We start from the raw sequence: 25,070 nt of genomic DNA, 5'->3' as shown, positions 1-25,070 counted from the left end.
TTGTGGGGGTTGATGGATTCATCTCACATCCATGTGCCACTGAGTCCCTTACTTGTTCCTTGTTTAATACTATTTTTTCACCCTCCTTCCTTATAATGCCTTGTTGTCCCACCCCCGTTCTAGGCCGAGGACTTTTAGCTAAATTCAAAGCTTCCATCACTTTTTCCTGCCTCTCTCAACAAGAGTCCCTTCTGCTCCTCTCTGCTAGTCCAGCCACTGACGCTTCTCCCCAGTACCCACTTCCCTCTTCTCTTCTTAACCTGGTGGTGTGAGATAACACCACCCCTTCCATAACTGCACATCATAACCCCATCAAAATCCAGTTAAAGGACCCCTTCAAATTTCCTAATGTTCCCCAATATCCCATCTCCCTAACCCACCAAAAGGGCCTCCAACCTATTATAAACAAGCTGTACTCATGCGGCCTTCTTAGACCAACACATTCTCCATATAACACCCCCATCCTCCCCATTAGAAAATCGGACGGCTCATACTGACACATTCAGGACCTCTGAGCCATTAGTCAGGCTGTCCTCCCTATTCACCCTGTGGTCCCTAACCCCTATACACTCCTCTCCCTCATCCTCTCCAACACCACCCACTATACAGCAATTGACCTAAAGGATGCTTTCTTTACCATTCCCTTACACCCTAATTCCTAAGATCTCTTTGCCTTCACCTGGACTGACTCTGACACTCTTCCGTCACAACAACTCACATGGACTGTCCTCCCTCAAAGCTTCAGAGACAGCCCTCACTTCTTTGGACAAGCTCTAGCCCAAGACCTCACCTCCTTAAACCTTTCCCCCAGCAGCTTCCTCCAATACATTGACGATCTCCTTCTTTCCAGCCCCTCCCTAGAGGACTCCCAAACTCACACCATCACCCTTCTAAACTTCCTTGCTAGCAAAGGATATAGGGTCTCTCCCTCCAAAGCCCAAATATCCACCCCAACAGTAACATACATAGGAGTCCAACTCTTCCCCAGGGCCCAAGGCATGACCTCAGCACGAGCGACCTTAACAAACAGCTTGCCTCTGCCTTCTTCAAAAAATGAAATTCTCTCTTTCTTAGGACTGGCAGGTTTCTTTAGAATATGGATTCCCAACTTTGTCCTCCTGGCTCAGCCCCTCTATGAAGCAGCCAAAGGCCCCCTCTGTGAACCCCTAAGCCCCCCACACAACATATTTCCCAGTTTCTGTAAACTCCAAACCACTCTCATCACTGAACCTGCCCTGTCCTTAGCTGACATCTCCCAACCCTTCGTTCTCTATACAACTGAAAACCAAGGAATAGCTCTCAGGGTCTTAGGGTGACAAAAGGGAAATCTTCCTTCCTTTGCCCTGTGGCATACCTCTCTAAACAACTAGACAACACTATCAAAGGGTGGGAACCTGTCTTAGAGCATTAGCAGCAGCGTCCATTTTAGCTCTGGAAAGCAAAAACTAACATTCAGCCAAACCACCACCGTCCACAGCCCTCACAACTTACAGGATCTCCTCTCCTCCTAGGCGCTAAGCTCCCTCCTTCCCAAATTCTGTCACTCCATGCTGTCTTTATTGAAAATCCCAAATTCAGCCTCACCAAAAGTGCCCCCCTCAGAATCCCTACTCCCCATATCCTCTTCCCCTTCTACTCATTCTTGCACTGACACTCTGGATCACCTGCAGCCACACTTCCCTAACATCTCCTCCAAGCCTCTCATTAACCCAGATGACCAACTATTCATAGATGGCTCCTCTTCTGGAGCCCCTGGCTCTCCCCAAATTGCTGAATATGCAGAAGTTACCTTAGACTATGTAACTGAAGCTAAAGTCTGACCCCCAGGAACCTCCTCCCAGAAGGCAGAACTTCTAGCTCTCACGAGAGTCCTAACTCTCTCCAAAAACAAACGGGTCAACATATACACAGACTCCAAGAATGCTTATCACATTCTTCATTTCCATGCCACCATCTGGCAAGAGAGAGGGTTCCTTTCCACCAAAGAAACCCCCATTATTTAAGGCCCCACTATTTACCAACTCGTTCAGGCCTCACACCTCCCAACTGAAGCAGGAGTCATACATGTCAAGGACATCAAACAGGATCAGATAAAATTTCAAGAGGAAATAAAAAGGCCAATGAGGCAGCAAAACAGGCCTCCCTTTCTTCTATCCCTGCCCCCATCCTCCTTGCCACCCCAGCAGTCTGACCCAGATACTCTCCCACTGAAAAGGCTTTGCTACTACAGCAAGGAGACTCCCTTCAAGGGGACTGGATAATCAAAAACCAAAAGGTCATTCTTCCCCAAGAGCAAAACAAGGAAATTCTGACATCTTTTCACCAATCCTTCCATATCGGTGGGCGCCCCCTGTACCTACTCCTCCACACTTATTTCTCCTCCCCCCGTCTATTCACCTCAGTAAAGGACATAACCTCAAACTGTCATTTATGCTCTGTTACTTCCTCCCAAGGGACCCTCCGCCTTCTCCTCATCCTTACACATCATCTCAGAGGAACACTTCCAGGGGAGGACTGGCAGGTAGACTTCACCCACATGCCTCCCGTCAAAAAAACTAAATATCTTCTTACCCTCGTAGACACTTTTTCAGGTTGGGTAGAAGTATTTCCTACCCCTTCAGAAAAAGCTGCAGAAGGCTCTCAAATTCTCATAACAGAAATCATCCATAGATTTGGTCTCCCTCACTCCACACAATCAGGTAATGGCCCTAGCTTCATCTCCCAAATTACCCAACAAGTCTCTCAATCCCTTGGCATTCAGTGGCACCTCCATATCCCATACTGGCTCCAGTCATCCGAAAAAGTTGAGAGGGCAAATGGAATTCTCAAAACCCAGTTAAGCAAACTCACACTTGAGGCCAAAAAACCTTAGACCTCCCTTTTACCCATAGCACTGACACATATCAGAGCCAGTCCAAAGGCCCCCTCCTTCCTCAGTCTATTCAAGTTAATGTATGGACGCCCTTTCCTCTTACAAAACAGACCCCCTCCTGACTCTCAATTAGGAGCGTACCTTCCAACCCTCTCCCTCATCCATCATCTCCTCCGTGAACAAGCTGACCAGGCCCTCCCAAAACTTCACCAAGGCCCCACTGACCAGACACTCCTTCCAGGAGACTATGTCTTCCTAAAAACCCTTACTTCAACGAGTTTCAAACCAAAGTGGTAAGGCCCTTTCCAAATCCTTCTCACTACCCCCACCACAGCCAAACTTCCAGGACACAACTCTTGGTACCATCTTCCCAGGTTAAAAAAGGCCCCTGCAGCTGGCCCACAACCTACTAACCGACCAGCTGTTCCCTGCAAATGTACCAGCACTCTTCTCGGACCAATTTGACTCCACCTAATGCCCATCCCAGAAGACCCCACTCTTCCCCCATGAACCATCACAGATAGGTTATAACCCCTTACCTTAAGTATCCAAATTTTATTAATGAAAATCTTCTATTACGCTGCCCTTGCAGTAATCACCCTGCTTACTCTACTCTTTGCCATAGGACTATATATGGTCTCACCTCCCAGGTGGAATTTCAGACAAAAAAAACTCAATATTCATAACCTTTTGCCTCATAATCCTCCTTATAGCAGGTATAATAGCCACCAACAGATAGCTGCCCCTCCTAAATGTCCTGTCTTTGCCCATCCTGCGGTTTCACCCTCTTCCTTCACTGCATCACAGAAAACATTTCATGGTCCTACCCAGAACATCCCACCCTCATGGCATTCCTTGATTGGATCACCGATCTTATATTCAAGGGGATTTACAGGAATTCACTCCAGATGAAGCCGAATTCTTTACCTTTACACTTGTTCTCTGCCTATTTACTCCCTCTTCCCTCCTCCTTCTCACTACCACTCCACCTTCAGCACACCATTCAACAGGCACATACAATACTCAATCAAACTAACCCCTACCTGGCCAAGGCCTGCTGGTATACCCCTAAGAAACCATATCAAAGGATGCCTTCCCAGTTCCCCTCAAAGACTGGGTTCTCGCCAATATAACCCTCCACCCCTGCTACCAAAGTTTCAGAGGAGTAAATGAACTCAAAAGTTACAAACTCAATCTTACCACACATACTTCAGAACACAAGATTGTCTTAGGAGCACTTACCTCAGACTCAAAACTCAGCCAACAAGCATCCCTATGCATAAACATGAACTTTCCTCAGGAGTCCCCCTAGGCACCCTCTCTTATAGCTTATGCAACTGTACTCTGACACTCATTCTCCCAACAGGCATCCAAACAGTAACAGCAACAAACCCCACACAAATTCTCAAAATCTCCAACCCCCCTCAGACCCAAGTAATGGAAAAAACATCAGGATTCTGCAATAACTGAGACAGGCCCTGAATACAAATCACAGGGTGGAGCACTTGACTAAATGCCATCCCCACTTCCGAATGCATGGAAATCCCACTGCCTAACACACCCTCAAACAAACTACTTATTGACACAAAACGCTTCTTTCTACACTCCGAAAAATCAACAGTAGGAGCTAGCCAGCTCACCTCAGCACTCCTCCTTCAACCCCTAACCAGAGCGGCTCTAGCCTCCTCCCTCCATGCCTGGTGCTAGGAGAACAACATTTTACACCCCCTTTTTGCCATACATTTCCAATTCTGCCTCCCTAGCCAAGGTGTATTCTTTCTATGTGGCACCTCCACCTACTTCTGTCTACCCACCAACTGCACAGGCACCTGTACACTGGTTTTCCTCACCCCTAAAATAGACATAGCTCCAGGAGAAAACCTGCTCCTCCAAACCGTAAATACTCAAATCCCACACCGCAGGCACAGAGCCGTACAGCTTATCCCACTACTCGTAAGCCTAGGTATCACAGCGGCCGCAGGCACAGGAGTAGCAGGAATCGCAACCTCCTCTTATTACCATAAAACCTTATCAAAAGACCTTTCAGATGGATAAACAACCTTGCAACTTCCATATCCACCTTACAAGCCCATCTAGACTCCCAAGCAGCTGTCGTCTTAAAAAATCGCCGAGGTCTCGGCCTACTGACTGCCGACAAAGGAGGACTCTGCATTTTTCTAGACGAAGAATGCTGCTTTTATTTTAATCAGTCAGGCTTAGTTCAAGATGCAAAAAAAAAAAAAACTCAAAGATCGAGCCCAAAAGATTAGGGAAAGCAACTCCTCTACCTGGCCCTCTTGGCCTTCTTGGTCTCTCAGCACCTGGGCCCCCTGGCTACTCCCTCTCCTTGGACCTGCTATAATCCTTTTTCTTCTCCTAATCTTTGGGCCTTGCTTAATACGCCTCTTCACCCAGTTTTTACAGAATCATATCTGAGCCTTTGCCCACGGAACCATACAGGACATGATGTTACTCCGGGAGTATCAACAATTTCAAAACCAAAGCCAACCCCCACCTTCCAGCCTTTGCCCTAGCCACCGCCCCCTCTCAGCTTGAAGCAGTCTGATGAAATCAATGCCCCTTCTCTATCATCTGTTAAAAGGCTGGAATGTTAGGGTCCACCCGACTGGACTGTTTCCCCCACCCATAGACCTAAAACCCAAATGCTAAAAAGTAAAACCCCTACCCCAAACCTGCTTGTAACTGTTTGACCCAGGATGTCAACCAGCTGTCCCAGGATGCAGTTAAGACATCTCCCTTGCACCAGAGAGCTGGCAAGAAACACATCCCCAGGAAGCGGTCAGACACCTGGCACAAAGGACCACCGCCCCGCCGTTTTCTTTTTCCTCCACCGGGACTCAGTTCTACACCTTATAAAACCTTGCTATAGCCTGTAAGCGGGGCTGCCTCCTCTGCTTTTGTCAAGAGGTAGCCTGGCAGGACTGACAATAAATCAGCTTGCCTAAGCTTGGGTCTATTGGCCTCATTCCTTTCTTGGCTGTCTGTCCAATTATCCTTACACTTTGTGTAATGTAAGGAAAAAAAATTGGCTAGATTTTCATTAACGAAATGAGAATATAGTATTGGTGGCATGTGAATATTTAAACGTCAGGTCTTTATTTCCCTGACTTTATGCCAGTCATTCTATGATTCTGAGTCTATGCTGGGTTGGGAAATTAGAGAACTATTGATGTAGATCTCTGAGTATAACTGTGAAACATGGCAATGGTGAAGGTGCTTGGAAAGACACTTTCCAAGCATGGGGCAAAAGATAAAATAGAAACAGAACATCCTCGTGGAGTTATATTAATGGAATTTTGAACGTGTAAATAGAGATATAAACCTGTTTTTAGAAACTTAAAAAAATTAAATGCAGAATTAAAAACAAGGGACTTTTAGGCCTTAGGCAATTTTTAGACTTTATTTTCTATATGCACAGTACATAACAAAATGTGTCAGTTCCTAACAGACAAATTTTGTCAATTTTATGCCTCCCTGTTATCACCTCTGTCAATTTTTTTTTTATTTTCTTCTATATTCCCATTATGGAGATATTTTCTTTACCAGTACAATCCAAGCATATAGGAAAGTCCTTGTAATCTAATAATTGCTTTATAAATGTTGCTCAATACATGAACAGGTTTTAACAATAACTTTGCATCAGAATTATATCTGCCAGAATATGTAGCATTTCCTGTTGCTTGTCACCATAGAAAATCCTATCATAAAAACTGAGATTTTAACCCATCATAAAAGTTATTCTAAATTATATCTCAATGAAACAACAGAGTCAATAGAAAGCCATTCAATTGTCTCTAAATTTGTATATTTTGTATTAATAACATTATTTTATTTCCCTAGGGACATCTTTTAGTTAATACTTAAAAAGGGACACTCAGCCTTTTAAGTTTCTTACCTCCTAGGTACCTAATGCACATTCTGTGTTTTTTTAAATGCCTCAACCAAGTACCTGGATCTTCCAGGTAGTTGCTGCCCTCGGAGGAGTAAATGACTGAGAAACACACTGCCCACAAAAGAAAATGGCAAAAGACAATGTCCATAATAGCCAAGGAAACTGTAAAGCACAATCATGGGAAATAGTGCAGTTCTTTGTCATAAAATATTGAGATCATCAAAGATCACCAGCTTTTTGAGAAAAAAGTAAAAGAACAACAGCAAAAAGGAGAATAAACAATATTCAGAGAAAAAAGAGATAATTTAGGGTTTGCCTTAAGAGACCATTAGGGAGATAAAAAAAGGAAAGCAAAACTTCTGTGTTTAGATAATTTCCAGAATACAAGAAAAGGTGATCTAGAGTAGTTTAATGTGACTCTCCCTTTAGTATACTATTTTCCAATAGTTTATTCTAATAGTTCTCTGTACGAATTTCTAGGCTGGTTGGATCTTCCATGTCTTAAGGTTTTTTCTCTAAGTTTATCTATTTTTCAAATAATTGTGCCTTAATTTACAGATTTTTCTTAATATTTATCTTACAGTGCTCAATAAATTGCATTCTCAAATATTTAAGAAATCAGATTTCTTTAAACAAAGAAATTTTAAGAATTCTTTTTGCTTTCTGGTTGATTTTTTTCTTTTATATAATTATATTATTGGTTTATCCAGGTACCATTTATGCTGGTTTTACTCTAGAAATTACCTAGATCTTCTATTTTTTATTTTTTACTTTTTTCTGCCTTGAATTAACTATATATCCCTAAGCATTATCTTTAAAATTTATCTTGGTTTTTTACTTAGCTTATTTTGTTTATTTCTCCTGTATCTAGTGACCTTTGATGTTTTATTAATATATTAAGGGACTGCATGGACTTGCTTCAGTAGCTCTTGAAGGTTTATCCACCTACTATGGATGCTGGTGTTTTGTAAATAATTTTCTCCCCTGAGAAGGAAATCTGCATGTAAATTCTATGTACATAGTTGAGGTGGGTTGACTAGCAAGATTTGGTTTAGTATAGTTAAGAGGTAAGGTGGCTACTAGACTAAGAGGCCCCAACTATGAAATTGAAAAGGAACCCTATTTTCTAGTACCAGAAACCCTTTTTCTCTCACCAACTTCTACCAACCACACCCCTGCCCTGGCAACCCAAATTCACTCTCCCTGGAGTTAAGCCTTCTCTCTTCAGTCAAGGATTTGAGTTATGCAGACCTTGATCCTGGAGCCTCTACAAGATTACATCTAATGCTGGACATGGTGGCTCATGCCTGTAATCCCAGCACATTGGGAGGCCAAGGCAGGTGGATCACTTAAGGTCAGGGGTTCAAGACCTGCCTGGCCAACATGGTGAAATTCCAACTCTACTAAAAATACAAAAATTAGCCGGGCATAGTGGCACCTGCCTGTAATCCCAGCTACTTGGGAGGCTGAAGCAGGAGAATAGCTTGAACCTAGGAGGCAGAGGTTGCAGTGGGTCATGATCACACCACTGACCTTTAGCCTGAGCAACAGAGAGAGACTCCATCTCAAGAAAAAAGAAAAAAAAAAAAGAAAAAATTATTACATCTATCAGATCAGCCATCTCCTCAGCTGTAACTCTCCCACACATCTTTGGAATTTTGTCTAACTTTACATGTTTACTTTCACAATGTTTCCACTGTTTTTCCTTCTCCAGGAATGCATTAAATTCTCATCTGCGATGAAACCCTATGTTCTAATCATAGTTTTGTTTTATTGCTTTTGGACACGTCTATGGTTATTTTAATAGCATAATAGGGGAAATAAAAAACAAATATACATGCTTGGCTCAATAACATTATTATTTTGAGGACCCAGCCATAGAGATAACTGGGAGGAATCATTTCTTTTGACAATCATTTAAAAAGGATTGAATAATTTTACATTAGCATATGTAAACTAAAAATATTAATTGTTTAGTTTTTAGTAACTATTAATAAATGTCTGAATACAAAGAAAATAATCAATGTCAGAACAGATGAAGAGAATCAAGAACACTATAAAATTGTAAAATGGAATAAAGTCAAGTAAAGCAGAAAAAAAATGTAAAACAGATATCATAGTCTAACCACAGCTGTAGATATTATATTTTATTCCTTCGGAAAAAAGAATTAGGAATGTATATAAGAACTTCACTGGATATCAATTTAGGTTTCTCGTGTGTGAAGTCACACTAAAGTTAATTATAGAATTAAATCTTAATTTTTCTCATTTTAGATTGATGGTATTTTTGTTTGTTTCTAAGTAAAATTTTCCATGTCTTTATAAAGTACTAAATAAAAGAATTATTTAAGGGCTAGATTTAAAATGTGTGTTTTCTTTCTGTATCTTAAAGATTCTTATGCACAGAATGAAAAAAATAGGTAAGAAATTTCTTATAGAATGACATATTCACAACGTTTAATTTCATCTTTGTATATGTCAGTTTACAAAAATATCTTGCAAAATTTCTTGGAAACATTTAGTATGTAACCACTCATCACACATTCATTCATTTTAAAACACAATAAGAAGTTAACAGTTAAGAAAACGAAATTCGCCTAAACATGTAACAGTAACAATATCATAATATCTTTGATGTTTATTAGTTTACTTCCTATTTTAATAAAAATAACTACCTCTTTTTTATATTTTTTGGTTTGTGTATAGACTTCAAATTATATTTCATATTATTTTAAGACAGATTAATTAAGTATGAAGTGTTTGATATTGAATAAAGTATTCAGCATCAGTGTATCTAGGAGTTTACTTAGTAATCAATAAAGTGTTTAGCAGGTAAGAAATCAAAGCAATAAATAAAATAATCTTAAGAGTAGGTATAGAGTGATGCTAATATAACAATATGGCCAAAGATACAAGGCTATGAGTACTCTTCAATAATTAAGAATAGTCATTAATTTGGTGCCAGGTTTATAGAGTTCATAAAAATTTTAAATGCTTTGTACCTTATCCTTGGATTATAAAAACTGATAACTAATTCTTTTTGATTCTACTTCTTTGAAAATCAATATCCATATTTGTCTTCAAGCTTACTCTCCATGATTCATAGTCCCTATGCAAGTTCAAATAATCACATATTTGTTAATCATCTACTATATGCAAATGAGAAAAAAGAGTATAAAACTGAACTTAGAAAATTTGCTGTCTAGTGTTTGATACAGAAATAAATCATGAAATTTTTGTGCAGTACCTCTACTGCCTCAATGTAAGTAAATACAGAGTGCTATAAAATCTCCTAGAAATAGCCCTTCTCAGGCTCAAAAAGTTACATAAAGCTTTGGAGCATAGGTGAGACCTGAGCTAATTTCTGCATAGTGATTAGATATTTTTCAGGTTGTGGTGTATTTTGTGGAGGCAGGAGTGGGTGTTCAGAAGAAGTAACTGTTAAGAAGTAGAGAGATGAGAGGAAAATGTCCCATTTAGATAAATACATTTAGATACATTTCATGATGAGCATAGACTGTTTCTGAGATTGAGATGGGAGAGAGAAAAGCAGAATCTAGAGAGGTATGTTATGCCAACAAATTAATATTTGTCTTGAGAACAATTACAAGACCAATAACCACATTCTTAAAATGTAATGGTCATATTTAAATAATCTTTTAAAAGATAGTGTGCCTCTATTTTCAAGAAAAGTGAAGACAAACTATACTTGAAGGAAGAGTGCCAGCTATAAGACTCTTACCATAAGTGAAGTAAGATATAATGTTGGAATGAACAAAGTGATGGCATGAGATGGAACAAAAAGACAGGCTTGGAAATATCAAAGAAGAGTCAATAAGCCCTAAAATTAATTCAGTACAGTGTAGGAGCGGAGGTGGTCATGGGGACTAGATAAAAAAAGAAGAAAAAGTCAAGGATACCTGCACTGGCAAAGCCATTTAGCAAGGCAAAAAGGAGCGAAAAAAGTTCTGTTTGAAGTGGTTGAATTGGAGTTGCCTCTTGGGCATTCAATTTGAGAGTTCTCCCCAGAAAGTTAATTATATGTGTCTGGAACATGAGAGTGATCAGGGATGTAAATATACATCAGGAAAACAGCAACACATGAATGGTAATTGAAAATAATGATAATTTTACCCTGGGAGAATGTGTACAATGAGAACAAAAATATGTCTGTGAAAGAGCCATGAAAAACCCCAGCCTTTGTGGGTTAGAGGAAGAAAGAGAGTCAGAAAAGGAGATGGAACAGAGGCAGCCAGAAAGATAGGAGAGAACTCCAGAGGGTGCACGTCATAGAAACCAAAAATGAGAGTGGTAAACGAAATCTAAGTTAGTAGAGGTCACCTAAGTAATAATCTGATATTTTCCATGAAAGTCATAAACTCCAAGTCACTATGCCTTTGGAATTAAATGCTTAAAATAGGATGGGAAGAGGAGAAATCACATTAAAAAGTGTGGCAGAGTAGGGAAGGAGAACTAGAGTTGGCCAGTTTAAACATCTCTTTCAAGTTGCCATTACACTGGCCTACTGCTAATTGTATAAATTCAATTACTATGTCCTTTTCTTCTTTTAGGATATTTAACGCACACTTCTTCCTTTCTTTACCCATAGACATCTTGTAAGAATCAGTTAAATCCCGTATCTTCCTTAGGTTTTGTGATGACTCTGCTCATACTGTTCTTTCCTTTCTGAACTGCTATAACATTTATCTCTCAATTTGAACACTGAAAGTATCAGTCAGGGTTTGTGACTTTATGTAGCACACTGCAACCCTGTCTTATTTGACCAAAAAAAGGAAATTTGTTATAAGAATATACCTAAGAAGACTGGCGTATCAGGATAAGGTAAGGGGATAAAACAAAGGGATTTAAAACAAAGGGATGGAAAGAGTTGCAGCCAACTTCCATCCAGGAAAGACATCTCTCACTGACACTCACTGTCAACAGCCTCTATTACCAGCACCTCCTTGCCAGGAACCTTTGGTTGATGACACTGCTACACGTGCCCCTTGAAACATTTCCCCTTTACCAGTTGTTCAAGCGCCACTCCAAATTTAAAACCTTCTTGGTATCCCTTCCCACCTCGACCTCATATTATTGGTTGAACTCAGGTATATATATATGTGTATATATATTTGTATATATATGTATATATGTGTGTGTATATATATGTGTATATATATACACACACATATATACACACACATATGTATATATCTACAAGTGTATACACATATATACACATATGTGTGTATATATCCACATATATAATATATATGTGGATATATACACATAAATACATATATGTAGATATCTACACATAGATATTAAATAAATATATATATATTTAATTTTCTTGGAGATTGTTCTACAATTCAGTTGTAACAAATGTACTTTAGGTATTACAAATATCAAGGGTGCTATATTTCACCAATGCCAAGAATAGTATCTAGTTCTATTATTCTAAGAGTTTACAAATAACACCCATATTTAATCAATTGTTAACCAAATAGTTAATTTGGTGGTTATAATAAAGTCACAGACCACAGTTTGCATGGCAAGTTCCTGGGTGGGGGAAATGTGATCTCAATTATTTCTGAGTTCCTAGGGAAAGAGCAGGATTCAATGAAAATGGGTTATGGAATTCTGCTGCACAAGCCCTGTTGGGTATCTTCAGGTTTAGACTTGTTTCTTCTAGCTTCTGCTTTCTTTTCTTTTTTTTTCTTCTTTACTTGAAATTCTGGGATACATGTCCATAACACGCAGGTTTGTTACATAGGTGTACATGTGCCATGGTGATTTGCTGCACCTATCAACCTGTCATCTAGGTTTTAAGCCCTGCATGCATTAGGTATTTGTCCTAATGTTCTCCCTCCCCTTGTCCCCTACCTGCCGACAGGCCCCAGTGTGTAATGTTCTCCTGCCTTTTCCTATGTGTTCTCATTGTTCAATTCCCACTTATGAGTGAGAACATGTGGCGTTTGGCTTTCTGTTCCTGTGTTAGTTTGCTAAGGATGATGTTTTCCAGCTTCATCCATGTCCCTGGAAAGGACATGAACTCATTCTTTTTTATGGCTGCATAGTATTCCATGGTGTATATGTGCCACATTTTCTTTATCCAGTCTATCACTGATGGGCATTTGGGTTGGTTCCAAGTCTTTGCTATTGTTAATAGTGCTGTGATAAACATACAAGTGCACGTGTCTTTATAGTGGAATGATTATAATCCTTTGGTTATATACCCAGTGATGGGGTTGAAAAAGGTCTTAGGTTCTAAGGAGCTGGGAAAGAATGTCTAGCATTTTTAGCTTCTATACTGGAAGGCCTATTCTACCTCCCACATTATACATTATTATAGAAAATTCCCCAAAAGCAGGATGAGTAACCAAAACAAAAGTCACATCTTTGCAACAATGATTATTTTTTTTCAAAAGCAATTTGTTATTGACTGAAGTAGACTGCAAACTCTTTGGACATACTAAATCCTGTCTTACATTTCTTAGCTCTCACAGGACCGAGCACAACTCTTACTGTGGTTAATCACATTATAACCCACTTCTTTACCCCCTCATGAAATTTTTTTTTTTTTTTTTTTTTTTTTTGAGACGGAGTCTTGGCTCTGTCACCCAGGCTAGAGTGCAGTTCCGCGATCTCGGCTCACTGCAAGCTCCGCCTCCCGGGTTTACGCCATTCTCCTGCCTCAGCCTCCCGAGTAGCTGGGACAACAGGCACCCGCCACCACGCCCCGCTATTTTTTTTTGTATTTTTAGTAGAGATGGGGTTTCACTGGGTTAGCCAGGATGGTCTCCATCTCCTGACCTTGCGATTCGCCTGCCTCGGCCTTCCAAAGTGCTGGGATTACAGGCGTGAGCCACGGTGCCTGGCCCCCTTCATGATTTTTTATTCTTTTCTGGGTGGCTTCTCAGTTTCTTCCATTAAGGAATAGGGTATATTTTCCTAACCCTTGGCTTTGGATGCTATCATGTGACTTGTTTAGTCAATAGATTCCGGCTGAAGTAAGCGTGTGCCAGTTGGAAGTCTGGGCTTTAAGAGGCCTTGTACATTTCCCCTGGTGTCTTGTGTTCCTACCCCTTCCATGAAAGTGATATGTTTGGACTAAGCCTTGGTTCCAGGTGGGAGAAGAAAGGTACTTGGTGCAGAGAGAAGCTGCAGCAGGTAAGCCTCACCCAGATCATCCATTAAAAGTGAATGTGAGCTAAATAAATACTTGTATGCTTGTGAGTTTTAGTGGAGCTTGTTATGTAAAAGTAACTAACTGATATACATGTTTGAGAAACATTTCTTATATTAAAACAAAGTCCAAGTAAAAATTAAAATATTTAAGGTTTTGAGTTTCTGACTGAACTGAGAGTATATTCTCTTGTGTGTGTGTCTGTGTGTGTATACATACAGACATATTTATACACACACACATATATATGTATCACATTCCAAAGTCTGTTTTTAAAAGGCATTTTATCTATATTGAGTATCTCTGTCTAGATGTCCCTCTATATCAAAAATTTTAAAGGTTTCTTTTTTATGTGTTATCTTAATCCTACCAAGCTCAACATTCCTGTCACATACTCAGTTGTGAGGGTAACAGCTCAAGGTTATCACTGAATGAGTCAAATGAAAGTAAAAAAGTATCGAGTTTGGACTTCTAGCATTCATGCAGCTGTATAAAGGAATAATATTGAATTAAATCACAAGGATCTTTTGCTCAAAGTCACGAGTAAGTCTATACACCCTGAGGAATCCTCTGGGATCCCATATCTTGAGAACTCTTACAGAAAGTGAGAGGGCCCTTTATAAGAAAAACAATGAAGACAAAAGAAGTCTAAATTTAAATCATATTTATTTTCCCTTTATTCATAAAATCTCATATGTGGTATACTGATATGTGTTCACATGCACATTAACTGTCCACAAATAATCACTGCATTTTTGATAATGATATCAAAAAATAGGGAGCAGTAACATCAAAGTAAAATGTGCTACAATATTACATTAAATTAAAAAAATAGTAATGGAAAAATAGAAATGTCAAAGATAAAATGGAATACAGCCATTGTTATGTGTTCAGTTTATTGTAGAAAGATAATGCATTTTATACCCTACATGATATGTAATTGGAATTGGGATAGTTATGTAATTAAGATGGCATGCTGCCTTCCATTATAATCCCCACCCACTAGAGAAATGACAGATGGGTAATTTCAAGCCTTTAACTGCAGAGAGGGAATGGGCTTATTGCTTCATCTGTCAGGTAAGCCACTTCGCAGTCATCTCTGACTTCATTAAAGCTTTCCAATCTTAGAAGAAATATATTTCAATATGGAAAATAGGCTGTTTGGGGATATTTATGCTTCACCTCTCTCATTGCTTCAGCTGTCTTATGTCAAATTTCTGCTCAGAACTCTTCTACAAAGTCAATGATAAATTTGGCCATATTCCTGTAAATCCTCAGAAACAAGATAATTAGACCTGGAACTTCAATCATCTCTCCATATCTAAACATTTTCCTTTCCTTTAGGATAACCCTAAACAAAGTAAAAATTAGACAAATATTTTTCAAATTCTCTCTTATTTCATTAACTTACAATAAGCCTTTCCTTTCCTAATATTACATGATTATTTGTACTGTAAGTTCAGGAATAACACACAAGACACTCATATTTATAATGTCATGGTCCTATTTTTACAAGAATGCCTATTTTATTCAAATTACAATGAAAGTATAATTAACTATAAAGCACTACATCTCATTTTTAATATTATTCACATTGAAAGAACTGGGAAAATAGCAAGTGACTTTAAGTACTTTCTTAAGGTTGAACCATACTGTATGGATATGATAATAAACAGTAGAATGATATTTAAGTAGAATAAGGAAAAGAAAACTGCAACCGTCATATGGCAGCAAACCAATTTATTCAGTTAGCAAATTAAATAAACCACATAAAGATCCCCACAATAGTTTGTTTGTTTAAGGGAAATTAATTATGGATTGTGCTAATAGCCATCAGTTGTTATTTCAGCAGTCTAGTTAGGTGAGAGAATCTTAGCAGGAACAGTTTTAAGTATATGTAAATATAGCAAAGCATTATGCAAAATCTGTCAGTGAATAATCTTTATTGGAAGTTTTCAGATACAGGTTTGCTATTTAATCTATCACAACTTTTAAACTTACTAAATGGTATTAAAATAATCTAGAATTTAACTTTTTTTTTTTTTTTTTTTTTTTTTTCCTGAGACAGTCTCGCTGTATTGCCCAGGCTGGAGTGCAATGACACAATCTTGGCTCACCGCAACATCCACCTCCCCGGGTGCGAGTGATTCTCCTGCCTCAGCCTCCCTAGTAGCTGGGATTACAGGCACTTGCCAAGATTCTTGGCTAATTTTTGAATTTTAATAGAGAAGGGGTTTTACCATGTTGGCCAGGCTGATCTTGAACTCCTGACCTCAGGTGATCTGCCTGACATGGCCTCCCAAACTGCTGGGATTACAGGTCTGATCCACCATGATTTAACTCTTAAATCCTAAGTATAATATGAGTTTACAAGAAATTCATGTTTTTGTTTTTGTTTTTTCAGATCTCAAATATAGTATTCTTGTTAAAGTAAACTGCAAATCAAGAAAGCATCTACTTAGCAGAGAATTGTCTCAAAAACGTTTACATCCTGATGATCAAAAATGATTAGCTTTACTTCCCAGGTTTTATAAATCAGGTAATATCGATTTCCATATTTATTCAATAGAGTTAAACTCGATTGCTTGTATTTAAGGTTGTGTGAGTGTGTGTGTGTAAAATTCCACCAATAAACGCTGCATTTCTAGCTTAGAAAATGTAATAACCAGTTGTTTTCTTTCTCTCAGCTAAGACAACACATTTCCATTTAATTGAAGTCTCAAACATGGCCCGAGTTCACACTAGAATTGCGATGTTTGCTAACTAAATAAATGGATTTGCTGGCATCTAGCATCACAATAGTTTGTAGACTGACTTCTCTTTTGGCAGAAAACCCCTGGAATTTCAAAACCTTAATTCCTATGTTTAAATGCAAAAGTGCTAGCTAAAAAAAGGGTCAAAATGAGATAGATTAACCATTTTATTTCTCCTTCATATTTTAGTTAAAAACATATAACACACGTTTCCTGTTTTCAGCTGCATTATAGCTCCTTAAATTTGAAAATAACACAGAACTATACAAAACCAAAGATGGAGATTTTATATTTTATAAAAATTATCTCAAACCCATATTTTTAGTTTCCAAAGTTTTTAATCTATATTCATCATAACAACTATAATATTTGAATAGCTGTTAGAAATAAAATTTTCTTAACAAAAAAGGATCTATAGCTTTGTTTTCTATTCTACTCACATTTATTGGCTAATTTCTAATTAATTATAATATTATTTATTTTTATTTTGTTTCTTCAACTTTTATTTTAAGTTCTGGTATACATGTGCAGGATGTGCAGGTTTGTTATATAGGTAAATGTGTGGCATGGTAGTTTGCTGCACAGATTAACGCATCACCAAGCTATTAGGCCCTGCATCCATTAGCTATTCTTCTAGATGCTCTCCTTCCCCAAACCCCTCCTAACAGGCCCCACTGTGTGTTGTTCCCCTGGATGTGTCCACGTGTTCTTATCGTTCAGCTCCCACTTATAAGTGAGCACATGTGGTGTTTGATTTTCTGTTCCTGCATTAGTTTGCTGAGAATAACAGCTTCCACCTCCATCCATGTTCCTGCAAAAGACATGATCTCATTCCTTTTTATGGCTGCATAGTATGCCATGGTGTATATGTAGCACGTTTTCTTTATCCAGTTTATCACTGATGGGTATTTGCGCTGGTTCCATGTCTTTGCTATTGTGAATAGTGCTGCAATGAACATACATGTAGATGTATCTTTATAACAAAGTGATTTATATTTCTTTGGGTATATCCCCAGTAACGGGATAACTGAGTCAAATGATGTTTCTGCTTCTAGATCTTTGAGGAATCACCACACTGTCTTCCACAATGGTTGAACTAATTTACATTCCCACCAACAGTGTAAAAGTGTTCCTTTTTCTCCACAACCTTGCCAGCATCTGTAGTTTCTTGACATTTTAATAATGGCCATTCTGACTAGCATGTGATAATATCTCTTTGTGGTTTTGATTTGCATTTCTCTAATGATCAGTAATATTGAGCTTTTTTTATATGTTAGATGTTGGCTGCATGAACATCTTCTTTTGAGAAGTGTCTGTTCAAGTCCTTGGTTTTTTAATGGGTTTTTTTTTTCCTGTGACTATTATAATTTAAATATGACGAGACTAACTTTAAAAGAGAGCAAACTTGATTATGAAAAGAGTACAAATAAAAAACAGTGAGCAACAAATTTAACCATAAAACAGAAAAAAAATCCTTCTTTTCTCAGATAAATCAGAAAGTGAGGATAAAACCAGAAACATGTTCATGTTTCTGAATTTGATTTGGCAAAGCTTCCCTGGATAATAATTGGTGAATAATCTTGAACATTTACGGGCAATTTAAAGAGATAGCATGTAAAGGGGCAAATTATTAATTCTGTAATATCTTTTAAAATCCTTCTGTCAAAGAATAGACCCAATTTGGCTGCTGAAGGCTGGTTTGAGTCGACATGGTGGTTACCCTGAGTCTCTAGATAGCAGGCGCGTTCGCGCTGCCATCACTCGCTGTACCTTCGAGACCCACTGGGTGGCGGGCCCAGGCCTTACTGGCCGGGAGCCAGAGGAAGGCGAGCTGCAGGAGGTGGAAAGGTACCGGCTTTTCCCTGGGCCCTCAGCTTGAAGCAAGGCCTCTCTCCCGCCACCGCCCCAGGCCGCGCCGCGTTGGCGCCAGGCGTCCTGCTTGGCAGCGGCCCTTGTTCCTTCTTAGCGGTGTTGTCAGGGGCGCAGCGTCAGGTGTTTGGCTCCCCTGGGACCACTGGTCCCTGTGTGTCCGGAATTGGTGGGTTCTTCGTCTCACTGACTTCAAGAATGAGGCCGCGGACCCTCCCGGTGAGTGTTACAGCTCTTAAGGTGGCGCGTCTGGAGTTTGTTCCTTCTGATGTTCTGATGTGTTCGGAGTTTCTTCCTTCTGGTGGGTTCGTGGTCTGGCTGGCTCAGGAGTGAAGCTGCAGACCTTTGCGGTGAGTGTTACAGCTCTTAAGAGCACGTCTGGAGTTGTTCATTCTTCCCGGTGGGCTCGTGGGCTCGCTGGCTTCAGGAGTGAAGCTGCAGAGCTTCGCGGTGAGTGTTACAGCTCATAAAGGCAGTGTGGACCCAAAGAGTGAGCAGCAGCAAGATTTATTGCAAAGAGGGAAAGAACAAACCTCCCACACTGTGGAAGGGGACCCGAGCGGGTTGCCACTGCTGGCTTGGGCAGCCTACTTTTATTTTCTTATCTGCTCCCCCCGCCCCCCCCCCCCCGCCCCCCACGTCCTGCTGCTTGGTAGAGCCAGGTGGTCTGTTTTGACAGGGCGCTGATTGGTGCCTTTACAATCCCTGAGCTAGACACAAAGGTTCTCCACGTCCCCACCAGATTAGTTAGATACAGAGTATCCACACAAAGGTTCTCCAAGGCCCCACCAGAGTAGCTAGATACAGAGTGTCCATTGGTGCATTCACAAACCCTGAGCTAGACACAGGGTGCTGATTGGTGTGTTTATAAACCTTGAGCTAGATACAGAGTGCCCACTGGTGTATTTACAATCCCTGAGCTACACATAAAGGTTCTCCACAGCCGCACCAGACTCAGGAGCCCAGCTGGCTTCACCCAGTGGATCCCGCACTGGGGCTGCAGGTGTAGCTGCCTGCCAGTCCCGTGCCGGGCGCCCACACTCCTCAGCCCTTTGGTGGTCGATGGGACTGGGTGCCGTGGAGCAGGGGGTGGTGCTCGTCGGGGAGGCTCTGGCGGCACAGGAGCCCATGGAGGAGGTGGGAGGCTCAGGCATGGTGGGCTGCAGGTCCGGAGCCCTGCCCTGCGGGAAGGCAGCTAAGGCCCGGTGAGAAATGGAGCGCAGTGCTGGTGGGCTGGCACTGCTGGGGGACCCAGTACACTCTCCGCAGCCACTGGCCCGGGTGCTAAGCTCCTCATTGCCTGGGCCGGCAGGGCCGGCGGGCTGCTCCCAGTGTGGGGCCGCCAAGCCCACGCCCACCTGGAACTCCAGCTGGCCAGCAAGCGCCGCGCGCAGCCCTGGCTCCCGCTCTCACCTCTCCCTCCGCACCTCCCTGCAAGCTGAGGGAGCCGGCTCTGGCCTTGGCCAGCCCAGAAAGGGGCTCCCACAGTGCAGCGGTGGGCTGAAGGGCTCCTCAAGTGCCGCCAAAGTGGGAGCCCAGGCAGAGGAGGCGCCTGAGAGCGAGCGAGGGCTGTGAAGACTGCCAGCACGCTGTCACCTCTCACCTTCACTAATGACCTATTTCATCACCCGTTTAGAGAGTTCGGTATGCTTAAGGGCAGTTATTGTTTTAGGTGTTAGCTTTCTCAGTGTACAGAGCAGCTCTAAGCTGGCAACGTGGCACGGTTGCCCTTGCAATCAAAGAGAAGTGGGCTAGGAGCTCCGTGATTTAGCCTGAGGCTCTTCAAACATCCATCCTACTTCCGTGCATGGCTTCTGCCATTGGCTCTCTCCCCCAGCACCCTGCCACGACAGAAAAAAGCAATCCGATTCCAGAAAATCCGGAGGCAAATGGAGGCGCCTGGTCCTGGTCAGTTCCCAGGTTGATGGAAGGCTTTGATGTCTGCACTGATGTGATCCGAAGTTGTTGTTGTGGTTGTTGTTGTTGTTGTTGTTGTTGTTGTTGTTTAATGGAGTTCTGCCCTGTCGCCCAGGCTGAGTGCAATGGCGGATCTCCACTCACTGAAACCTCCGCCTCCCAGGTTCAAGCGATTCTCCTACTTCAGCCTCCGGAGTAACTGGGATTACAGGCCCGCGCTACCACACCTGGCCAATATTTTGTATTTTTAGTAGAGACGGGGTTTCACCATGTTGGCCAGGCTGGTCTCAAACTCCTGACCTCAGGTGATCCACCCACCTCGGCCTCCCAAAGTGCTGGGATTACCGGCGTGAGCCACCCGTCCCGGAAGAGTTTTAAAAGGCAAGTTTGTACCCACATTGGAGCAGAAGCTGAAGCCGGATCAAAAAGTCCTTAAGAAAGCTGGGCTTGCCTACTCGCTTCAGCAGCTCCAGGGCTCTGGAAATACCTGGAAGCTGCTCCCTGCAGGCGACTCTGTATCAGGCTCTTTGCTTATGCTAGGGCATGAAGCCTCATCCAAAGCCCCGAATTACAGCACAACTTTGAAAGTGATAGAGTCAAACACTCACAGGACAAATACACCAAGGGGATGGAAGGGAAGAAATAAAGGAATCCAGCACCTGGAGGAGAGCTTTGTGACTGTTGCTGCAGTCCTGGGTCATCAGAGAAAGCTGCAGAAGTACTCCAGTGATTGTGAGAGCATCAGAAGAACTGGCCATGGTGGGTTGCCAAGTGATCAGAAGCTGGAGGAGTTAAAGGCAGGGGAGCCAGATAACCAGCAGCAAAGTAGTGCAGAGGGGCGAGAGTTATTTGACAGCAGCGGGAACTTCCTGTACAGAATTTGAGTCGGGGCTTGACTTGTGGAGATGCCTCCTGAAAAACATCTGGGCAAGTATTAATATATATGGAGCAGCCTGGATTTCCGTATATTTGGATAAACCAGCTTGAAATAGGGAGGAGTGATGAGCCTGGAATGTGGGAGGAAAGAGCTGCGTGGATAGATTCAAACTTCCTGTAGTAGTGCTCCCAGTCTGACCTCTGTAGATCTTCAGTACTGAACACTTCTTGCTTGGGTCCGCTGTATGTTGAAAATCAGTCTGTGCTGCATGTGTTGTTTCAATTTTCTGTGGTACTTGCAATATATGTTTGAGAGGAAGTGAAAAGTTTGCCTTCTGACCTCCTTTCCTTCTTGATCAGTGAACACTAAAAGTTCTGGGAAAACTTGGTCAATTGGTTTTCCTTAAAAGCAAAATAAAGTAAAATGTAGCAAAAAAAAATACCCACTTTTAGGATAATTATTAGTTACAGAATATAAATTTTGTCGATTGTCCAATAAAAATTGTTACACCTTATCTACTCTTTCATTATTAGCATATATCATGGCATATGACCTAACATCAAATAGAAGTTTAATTTAAAGTATTTATGGGATTTTAAAAAGCTATGGATACATGACAATATTTTAAAATTATTCTGTAATTCTTTATATCACAAGTAAAATGAATCAAAACAAAATATGTGCTGAAAGTAGGAAAAGATCCATTGAATCTGATAAATATCAGAAGATAAGGGCTAAATGCAGTACAGTTTGGAAGATATTGTGAGAAGGAAATGGAAGAAGCTCACATCAGGCTTATCTGCTGTGTTTACAGTGAGGTGTGGTGAAGAAGGAATGAAGGCAATTTCAAAGGATCAAAACTCATTCATTTTGGAGGAGGAGTGCAGGCGTGCAGTCAGAATGCAAAAAGAACATAGAATAAGAAAACTCTAAACCCATTTTACTCATCAGGAATACCAATTTTTAAAAATAGCAATGGTTGATGTAGGTTAAAAAAGATGAAATATGTATAAGTGCCTGTGATGCATACAAAAATTATTTACACATAAATAAATATACATATAAACATAAGTTTACAGAAAATATATACATTATATATTGCATATATTTATACATAATATAATTATAGGATGAATATATACCTATATATATTTTGTGTGCATATATATGTATGTGTAAATATAGAATGTATTTTCTTTAATTTAGCATATGCATCAGAAAAACAGGCATCTAGAAAGTATTGAGACTCTGAAGTGAAGAGAGAGAAAATGCTCACTAAATTATACACAAATAGCCTAGATATCAATTTAGCCATCAAGAACAGAATAAATTTACCTAGAAAAAATTGTACAATTTCATATATAAGTTTACCTTCTAATAGAGAAGATCATATATTTACAATCTAGTGGGCCATAAATGGGGCAAAAATTCAAATGAATTTATAGAGAAAGTTTGGAAAATATTCTTAAAATTAGACACCCATGGTTTTTCATCTGTCTGTTCTCATAGAATCAAATAAATTAACAGAAAAGGTTCTCTACAGTTTTCTAGAGAACACCTGTTCCCTACAAAAACAGGGAAATGATTTCACCAGCAGTGTTTTTTAGTATATGAAAGACACAGATTGACCAAGTAAAGTAAAATCAATTCATTATAACCCAGAAAAAATTTCAAATAACCACAACATCCACAGTCCTATGTAAGAACATAAGAGGGTTATATTTTTAAAATATAAATTTAGATACAATTTTAGAAGGGTAAAACTCTTGATATCATTGAACATCATACAAGGAAGCTAAATAAAACAAATAATTTATAAAATGTAAGGGATAGAATTTTAAAATGACTTTAATTTAACCAAAAAATACAAGAACAATTACAAAGAGAAATAAAGTCATTGTACAACTTAAAAGCAAATGAATGACAGAAAATATCAGGCTAGAACTTTTCTTACTTTAAATAAATATGGCATATTAAAAAACAACAGAAATTATAGATCTAATGGCTAGCTAATGATATCTAGTGGTTAGCTAATGAAGATTCCCCAAAATCGTTAGTTTGGCCCTGACAGACAAGCTAATGAAGATGCCCAGAAATGTTTAGTTTGCCCATGACAGAGAATCTGTCTTACGGAAAACAGCTGTGAAATCAACATAATATGTAGAAATAGTTGTTTAAAGGGATTTATGAGAAACCAACAGTGGAAACACTTGAGGGAGTGTTAGTGATCACTGAATGGAATCACAAGCAGGTGCACATCATCTTTACCACATCATTTTTCTTGAGATTATTTATCAATAGACCTTGGCAGAATGTTGCAGTTACACTGTCCAGAAGGAAACAAAAGCTGAAGACCGGATTAGTCAAAGTGGCTGGAAAAGGGAGAGCATATGAAGAACAGAGAAAATCATGGGAATGACCACTAAAAAACCACATGCAGTCTCCATCTCCGTCAGGCAAATATCAGAATATGACTCTAATAATCCAGTGAAATGTAAAAGGAGAAAGACTAAAGAGCTGAGATAAGATTTCCGAAGGTACTCTGCTGGGAAGAGGTTGGAATTTAATGCCAATGTGGAGTGGTGAGGTAAATACCCTAAGATTTCAGTTGAGACTACAGAACTCACAAAATAGAAGGGAAAACTGAAACACAGTATATACTAACAAAGAACAAAAACTAATCTTTTACAGGATTAAAATATTCTGCTTCTGTTTTATATTCCTGACAGAAGGAAACCTAACTCTTGCAGGAGAAAGAAGACATAGTCTAGTATTTCTACAAATTGTAACTGTGATGCTGATAGCCCATTTAAACAAACAAACAAAAAACAAAACACAACAAAAAGACAACAAAAAACTTCAAAACACATCTAAAGAACAAAACCATATAATTAAAAACAAGGAGATAAAAATGTACTATGGAAAAGAGGCACAGAAATGATTTGAATTTAGGTATTGTAAGATTGAAATTTTTAAAATAGATGTGCTAATTTTGTTCAAGCAAATTAAGCAAAATATGAACTAAAGAGAAAATGTGAGTCTTTCTAAAGTTATTGATCTGATTTGGCTGTGCCCCTACCCAGATCTCACCTTGAATTGTAATAATCCCCACATGTCAGAGGCAGGGCCAGGTGGAGATAATTAAATCATGGGGGCAGTTTCCCTCATCCTGTTCTAGTAGTAGTAAATGAGTCTCAGGAGATCTGATGGGTTTATAAATTGGAGTTCCCTGCACAAGCGCTCTTGCCTGCACCACCTAAAATGTGACTTTGCTTCTCATTCACCTTCCACAATGATTGTGAAGCCTTGCCAGCCATGTGGAACTGTGAGTCAATTAAACATCTTTCCTTTATAAATTACCAGTCTCGGGTAGGTCTTTATTAGCAGCATAAGAACAGACTAATACAGGTATAAAATAAAAATTCTAAAATAGAAATGCTATCATTGAAATTAATAATTTAATTAATTATTAAACAAGAAGAGAAAACTTAGTAAACTAGAAAGCAGTTGAAGCATTGAAGGAAAATAGAGAATGTAAGAAATACAGAAACGACAATCAAGGACATGTTAACATGGTGCAAAAGTCGAATATACTTGTAATTGGAGTTTAAGAAGAAAGAAAAAAGATAAGTTAGAAAAACTAGAAGAAATACTGGCTTTTTTTTCAAAATTTACAAAAG

The 25,070-nt window shown here is 39.9% G+C and overlaps 1 protein-coding gene across 1 annotated transcript; it reads left to right on the top strand.

The window, feature by feature from the left end:
- The first annotated feature begins 20,520 nt into the window (after positions 1–20,520).
- Positions 20,521–21,446, top strand: LOC100614395 (neugrin). Its single transcript, XM_009446778.2, has 2 exons — positions 20,521–20,557; positions 20,880–21,446. The coding sequence occupies exons 1-2, from the start codon at positions 20,521–20,523 to the stop codon at positions 21,395–21,397; spliced, it is 555 nt and encodes a 184-aa protein (XP_009445053.1). The 3' UTR covers positions 21,398–21,446.
- Positions 21,447–25,070: the final 3,624 nt, after the last annotated feature.

This window comes from Pan troglodytes, chromosome 2 (genome assembly GCF_028858775.2).
Source record: "Pan troglodytes isolate AG18354 chromosome 2, NHGRI_mPanTro3-v2.0_pri, whole genome shotgun sequence".
Classification (NCBI taxonomy): domain Eukaryota; kingdom Metazoa; phylum Chordata; class Mammalia; order Primates; family Hominidae; genus Pan; species Pan troglodytes.
This window is presented reverse-complemented; position numbering and strand designations above follow the sequence as displayed.

Coding starts and splice junctions, on each gene's coding strand:
- LOC100614395 (XM_009446778.2), top strand. CDS start 20,521: ATGGAAGGCTTTGATGTCTGCACTGATGTGATCCGAA. Junction 20,558..20,879: donor CTGCACTGATGTGATCCGAA/GTTGTTGTTGTG, acceptor CCACCCGTCCCG/GAAGAGTTTTAAAAGGCAAG.